We start from the raw sequence: 7,431 nt of genomic DNA on the forward strand, positions 1-7,431 counted from the left end.
AGTAACGCATGATGAGTATTGGATCCACAATGTTTGCACAATTCTCTTGACTCGCAATTTGCTATCAAATGTGCACCCAAGCATCTGTAACAGAGCTTGGCTTCACGGATCGTTGATCTTCTTTCGTCCACATTTAGTCTGATGAAGGACCGGCAGTTAACCAAAAGATGAGTAGCTCCTCTGTGAAGGACGCAGCCAAAAGATTCTGAAGAGAGCCCTCGCCCGTGAGAATTAGAAGTGTTCTCGTCGTTGTTGACTGCATTGGTCACCAATATCGTGGAGCTTCTAACGGATTGGATTCCAGGGGGATATTGAAATCCTGGATCCGAAAATTCCCTGGCTACTTCTGACAGAAATTTGAGAAAATGAGCAAAGGGAGGGTGCTCATCTTGGTGCTTCAACTTGTAACTCCTACTCACCGTCCTCCATCAACTTATCAAATTTTCAGGAAGCTTGTCTCGGATTGGTTGTAACCCGTCTACATAGTTCAAGGAGGACAGGCTGGGAACTAATTTGATGTGGGCTTGAACCACCAACAAATGTCCTGCAATTCTCAAAGACGCGTTCCCAACTCCACCTGACTCTTGATTGGGGGAAAGTTTTCCAACTTCTTCTTGAGATTCCTAGCAACTATTTCATGAGTTCCATACCTCTTGCGTAACTCGGCCCAAATGTTTTGCAAGGCGAACTGAGGACTTGAGGCACCGGCAGCCAGGTAATTATTAACTAATTGGTTAGGATCTCCAACGGTGTTTGCCTGCAAGACTCCGATTTGGTCCATTTCGGTGAGTTGTAACCCCCTTAGTTTGTTTTCGAGCATGGCTGCCCACAGGTAGAATCTCTCCGCTTGACCGGTTCCGCTAAATGGATCTGATGCCTTGTCAAAAAATTCTTTGCGCATAAGAAAATGTGAAGCACCGTCCATAGGTTGGCCGTGAATTTGATGAGTTGACCACCAAGACTAAGACTAGGAGAGAAAGTGAGTCCTGTTGGAGGAGCACCCCTTTGTAAGGCCGCCTGAGTGGATACGGAGGTAGGAAGGTTAAAACTGACGCCACCCAGCTTGGTATTGTCAAATTTAGCACGTTCTTCAGTGGATTGACCCCAGTGGTGGTTATTCCCCACAATTTCTTCATGATGACCAGTATCATCAACTTCCTGAGTGTTGACGAACAAAGAACCATCAGGCTTTGAGGGTAACCCACCAGAGAAAGGCACATCGTCATCAAAGGCTCTCAGCTGCTCTTTACTTTGACTGAGAAGTGATAGCTCCATTTCCAGCAAATCTCTGGCCCGTCTCCGCTTGATACGTTTCTTCTCTGTTCTTATCCGAGATTCTTGTTCTTCAAGCCGCTCGTTCTCTTCGTCGTACTTCTCGCAGGTTTTGTGTTTTTGTAGATCCAAATAAATGGCCANGTTAGGATCTCCAACGGTGTTTGCCTGCAAGACTCCGATTTGGTCCATTTCGGTGAGTTGTAACCCCCTTAGTTTGTTTTCGAGCATGGCTGCCCATGGGTAGAATCTCTCCGCTTGACCGGTTCCGCTAAATGGATCTGATGCCTTGTCAAACAATTCTTTGCGCATAAGAAAATGTGAAGCACCGTCCATAGGTTGGCCGTGAATTTGATGAGTTGACCCACCAAGACTAAGACTAGGAGAGAAAGTGAGTCCTGTTGGAGCAGCACCCCTTTGAAAGGCCGCCTGAGTGGATCCGGAGGTAGGAAGGTTAAAACTGACGCCACCCAGCTTGGTATTGTCAAATTTCTTCTCTGTTCTTATACGAGATTCTTGTTCTTCAAGCCGCTCGTTCTCTTCGTCGTACTTCTCGCAGGTTTTGTGTTTTTGTAGATCCAAATAAATGGCCATGCGTCAACCTTCTCGAGTGGTCTCCGACATCTGACTGGTGTGGGTGGTACAAGAAATATTGGACGACAGATCTTCATCTTTCACTCTTAGGTCGTCATTAATTGCATTGATGTAGTCGAAGGTCAACTTGTTGGCCACAGACCTCTTGTTTTTTAATGCAGCCGCTTCTGCCTTTGCGCTGGACTGTGACAATCGTTCCAAATTTTCTTTAGCCACTTCATTGTACAGGGATGAGACTGGTTTAAGGATGGCCAACGACGCCCTTAGTTGTACCATGCTTTCGGCCTCGGAGCGTTCTGGGCGGGCTGAAATGAGGCGCCCTAATGCCTCTGAATATTGGGTGGACAAGTCTTGTAAGGTAGGAACTGGTATCCGCTTTCTTGGCCCACTTGCCACGGACTCGATCAGCTCAATTGTAGGTTGCAATTTTTCACTGTTCTGAACGGTCAGAAACTTGGCCCGGTGATCCCCACAATTCCCTTCCAACACTGCACCCTTAACTGAGTCGTCAGGTCGACAGAAATTCCACTATAAACTGGACACGTTGGTAAAATAGACAGCAATATATTGTATATTATATAATGTAAATGCCGATAGGAATGGGTTTGTGGAGGAACCTGAGCATGAAAAGCAGTTAAGCTTCATATGCTACTTGACTTCAGCGTCTTTTTCCATATGAGCACTGGGGGTTGTACTTGTCCTTTCTAAAAGTAATGGACGTAATTCGTTCGTTCCATTATCTAGATGTCCCTGAAAAGTGATGACAGAGTCATTACTTGCGGGGGTTTCAAAATATTCTCACAAGGCTGCCCAGGCCAAAGTCTGCTTTCCGTATTGTACAAACTTTTTGTTCTTGATAGACTTTGATTTAGAGTTGGTTCCCAATTGCAGGCTCACGGTCGAAGGACTGCGAGAAGTGGAACAAAAAGATATTCAAATCAGACTCCAAGAGCTGTTTCGAGACTGACGAAATACCTTGGATACCACCAAAAAGAGCATGGAATCTCATTACGAGCACATGCTTCAGGTAAAACTGCCCTGGAGAGGAACCTCCGCTCGCCTTTTAAGATAATGACCAAGTTACAGTCCCACTTCCTCAACCGTTTGTAGGAAACCTCTACCGAGATGACCGAATTGGAGGCCTCAATCCGCGGGAAGCAACAACTGATGGACAAGATCCAAGAGGAGATCCTTTCCATGACAGTCAAAAAGGAGCTCCTCTCTAGTGGCATCAACAAGATTAATCATCGCCATCAAGAACGCTCCGAGCAGATCGATGTGCAGCAAAAAGAGATCGACCAAAAGATGAGCCAATTTGCCGTTCTGGCGCCTCCTCCTTGTACAAGGAAGTCCAGCTTGAAATATTTATCTGCCAGCTTCTCGGCAAAACGACAACGAATCACCGGATTCAAGTACAACTTGGAACAATGGGGACAATGAGTCAGGAGAGGCTTACAGGTGGAACAGATGATGCGTCCTTCCTCACATTGTTAAATCGGAGGACGAGAGATGTCCATGCAAATGGGACACTCCAATTCCTGCTCGAGTTCCTTGAGCTCGGTTTCGCTCATTTGTTGAATGGACTTCTTGCTGTTTCGACAAATTTTCATTCTGGTGGTTTTTACTAGTTTTGGTGTCCTGACCCACCTGGGACGACCAGATTTTGGCCTGTTCTCAACACTGTTGAACTGTTTGAACCTTTTAATAGTATATGACATAGTTGATTTTGACACTTTCATGACTTCCAAAGTCTTTGCAATCTTCCTGCAACTGTGGCCTTCCTTATAAAGTTTTATGATGGCCTCGCGTTTTTCTATTTTGCGACAAATCTAGACACTATACAAATCACAAAGTCAACATAAACAACAATTAGAGGTAACTGGATGATATCCTTTTTGCATATGGCGGGAAATTTGAATGATGGAGTGGCATTTGAAGCTACTTTTGGATGTCCTAAAACATAGTTGTCACCCTGTATTATTGTGAAAAATTGTGGATGACCGTACAGAGCACGTGGTCTAAAGAAAGAAATCTCTCAAAACATAACAATTCCATAGGGTTGCCAGTTTGAACAAAAAATGGTTCAACGGCGATCGACAAAAGGGCGCGCATTTCAAAGTTGAAAAAAACCAGCTTGCTGACATAACACTGACCGTCCCATATTCTATGAACTGGAAGCTGCATAGCGAGTCACTCTTGATTTTTGGATGTACGGCCAAGGCGGATGTACGATACTGCTGACATAACACTGACCGTCCCATATTCTATGAACTGGAAGCTGCATAGCGAGTCACTCTTGATTTTTGGATCTTATGAATACGTTTATTCATTCCTTCTCCGTTCGTCATCACTTACATAGATATTACAGGTCGGTTACGGCTTCACATGGTAATGTTTTCCACCTGCTCATAAAATGGCTGAAAAAGAGCGAGTCGCTGACAAAAGATCGATTTACTTGGCGGTGTCACTAGTGTCCAGGCTCTGACTTACTACTTGTTCACGAGGGCAGGCTGGGGATGGAATAAGGGTGTTTTTGGATGCAATCCAAATGGGAGATTAATTCCACGCACCTTGGTCCAATTTAATTGGTAACGGCGACTGGTACTGAAAGGTGGATATGGAGGCCTCTGGTTCCGTCATTGGGATAAATCATCAACAACTACCTCTTTCTCAGTTGTTGCTCCATTGTTGTCTTTTTCAAGGACTCCAGTTCTAAGATTCAGATGGTTCCGTTTGCCCATGGGAAAGAGCAAAAATCATCATGTAAGCATCTGCGATTTATTTTCTTTTTGTTGCGGACTTCCTTGCCGCTTCCAGGAGTAGAAACACAAAATTTCAAGACGGAAAGGGGTATTCATTTTACTAAATCTTACTGTATACTTGATTGGATTTCCTTTTTTCACTTACAGAGTTTTTTTGAGTCTGTAACAATGTCAGTCATGCTTCACGATGAACTTCATCTAACTCAACTTGACTCCCATGGGGGTTGCTTGCAAACTCTATCTTTCCATGGTGCATCAAGGCGTCAGGCTCAATTGCCACTGATTCTACAACAAAAAGTAGAATTTGGTCGTATTTAACCTATTTATTCACGTACATAACCACAACAAAACAATTAAGACGCAGAGCAAGTGTGGCAAGTGGTAGGGTGAAGGATGTTGAAATTTTGGCTCCAATTTTAAATGATGACATCACATCGGGTTTTCTTTGCCCATCGATTCCAGTTCCTGTGAGTGCGGGAAATGACCGAGATTCGACTTTGGTACTTCTGTGCACACCTCCCTACCTCCAAAGCCTCAACGAATATGGAACACTTTTGAGCAGATCTGGACTAAAGTGTTCAAAATAGAAACACCCGATAGCTGGACCCTAAATGCTGCATTTGGTATTTTTTGATTGCTTTCTGATGATTCAAGTGGGGACATTTAACGAGCTCCTTATTTCCAATTTCTAGTTGACAACTGTCATGATTTAGATTTGCTCTTGTGACATTTAAACTTGTGTTCAGAGTTTTGATATCGTATAAACAGTATTTGGTAAGCATAAACACACTTCGTCCTTCGTCAAATAAGATCTCGATGAGACCAACTCAAGATTTTAGGAAGCAAATTGAATCGAATTCATTGGAAAATTTCTCGTATTAAAATCAGCTAAGCAATTTCCACGAACTTTCCTTCAAACGGTTTATTTGTACCTTTTAAATCAGGTTGCAGCGTATCAATCTGAAGGATTCCTGCTTCACATAATTTTCTGAGATGTTCCTCAAGGACTCTACTAGACGCTAAACTCCCATCCATAAATTGAGAGCCAATTTGATATTGGCTGTTATTTGATATACTGTTGTTTGATATTCGACCGACTGTCGAAAAATGGACGATGTTAGTGCCGAGTTTGCTTGCTAGATGAGGCTAACTTGCTTGGGCTTTGGCATCCACCAATCAAAACACTGTTCAGGAAAGTCAAGAAAAGCGAAGGTTTGAGATGAAATTCGTCTCCCACTCAGGCTTAATACAGACACTTCGTACACTGTACAACATAACTTTTTTTTTAGAACTAACTAACTACTCAAAATATCTTCTCATCTTGACTTTACTCCAAGAGTTATCTTTTTAGCTTCCGACTCCTCACTGGATTCCTTGCCAGATATTGTTGATCTAATTCATGGCATATTTGTTCTTTCCAGATAAATGTCTTTCCTTTTTGAACGTTAAGTGCTGCTATTACGTTTTTGAAGTACTGAAACATCGTACAATTGGAGGAACTGGCAGAAACTGATTGTATTGTCAACAACCATTGCCGAGGACAATGCTAAAAGGAGTCACAGTTATGGTCTTATTTCTGTTTGTGGGGCAGGTTTTGCTAATGCTGGCCCATCTCAATTACTACACCTTTGTGAACAATGGATATTTTCCACAATCAGTTGGAGGTAATGGGAAACAATATAAAACTTGGCCGTACAGCAGACACCTTTGTGAACAATGGATATTTTCCACAATCAGTTGGAGGTAATGGGAAACAATATAAAAATAACTCTTAGTTTTGGTGCTCCTATTTCACATAATTCGTTACTGAAAAAGTAAAAATAAAATGAAACGATATCTTGAATTGGGATTTTCAAAAGCTTCAAGGCAGAAATATTTCTCCTACATTTTGAATGCTAATATAGCAAAGAGTTATTAATGAAGTTTTGTTAAACTTGAATTTGATCAGAACTTAAACAAATTGTTAAACCATATAAATATGAAGTGAAAAGTATGACTTTGCATCATTCTAGAATCAAGCATAAGTGATGATCGTTCCTGCCTAAAAGCTTTACCACATGAAGAAAATACATGGAGAAGATATTTCAAAAACTTGAGTATTGCTTCAAAATTAACCCCAAGCATTTGTGTGCCAAATAAGAAGCTAAAGATGTTTTTGAGGGTACTAGATATTACTTTTTGTAAGAAAAAGTACTGGTAGACATTCGATCTTTTGATTAACATTCATGAATATATTACTTTTGATACACTTTTTCTATGCACTAACTACTATCCTAAGCAATTTACTAGCACTGTTATTAGTACAAGCTAGCACTTAAAAGGCGAAAATCTCTTTTAGAGCTATTTTGAGACTATGCAAGAAAAATAAAACAAATCTTTCATCTACATGATATTGAAAATAGATATTAATTCTTCAGCAAATTGAATTAACATATTAACCGGGTCATTTTGGGGATAAAAACGAGGAAATTTGGAATGTTAAATCACATGTAAGTAGGTAGCGGTGAAAAATATGATACCATAATTTACATTCAAGAACTAAGTGTGCTCCCAATTTACATTGAGTAGGCTTTGAAATTTTTTTAACGGTTTTAGGTATGTAAGTTTTTTATGTGGGCTAGAATTCCATAAAGCAAAAAAATCAAAATTGATTTCCATAATTTTCTGAGGTAGAAACATGCCACGATGTGTTTGGGAATTTCCGTCAAAAATTTACAGGGTACTTTTACCACTGTGTGCTGACAATGTGCACTTTTGGTGTCAAATTCATTCCAGATGATTTCCCGTTGGCTCTAAACGAGGT

At 41.5% G+C, this 7,431-nt stretch overlaps 1 protein-coding gene across 1 annotated transcript; it reads left to right on the plus strand.

Annotated features, from left to right (window-relative positions):
• Nucleotides 1–2,716: 2,716 nt before the first annotated feature.
• LOC131888918 (uncharacterized) lies at nucleotides 2,717–3,732 on the plus strand. Its single transcript, XM_059237870.1, has 2 exons — nucleotides 2,717–2,893; nucleotides 2,977–3,732. The coding sequence occupies exons 1-2, from the start codon at nucleotides 2,864–2,866 to the stop codon at nucleotides 3,304–3,306; spliced, it is 360 nt and encodes a 119-aa protein (XP_059093853.1). The 5' UTR covers nucleotides 2,717–2,863; the 3' UTR covers nucleotides 3,307–3,732.
• The last annotated feature ends 3,699 nt before the right edge of the window (nucleotides 3,733–7,431 follow it).

Source organism: Tigriopus californicus, chromosome 10, assembly GCF_007210705.1.
Source record: "Tigriopus californicus strain San Diego chromosome 10, Tcal_SD_v2.1, whole genome shotgun sequence".
NCBI lineage: Eukaryota > Metazoa > Arthropoda > Copepoda > Harpacticoida > Harpacticidae > Tigriopus > Tigriopus californicus.

What these genes read in the sequence shown, in the direction of transcription:
- LOC131888918 (XM_059237870.1), top strand. Translation starts at nt 2,864, where the DNA reads ATGGAATCTCATTACGAGCACATGCTTCAG. An exon ending in ATTACGAGCACATGCTTCAG is followed by an intron (nt 2,894 to 2,976) that starts GTAAAACTGCCC and finishes AACCGTTTGTAG; the next exon opens with GAAACCTCTACCGAGATGAC.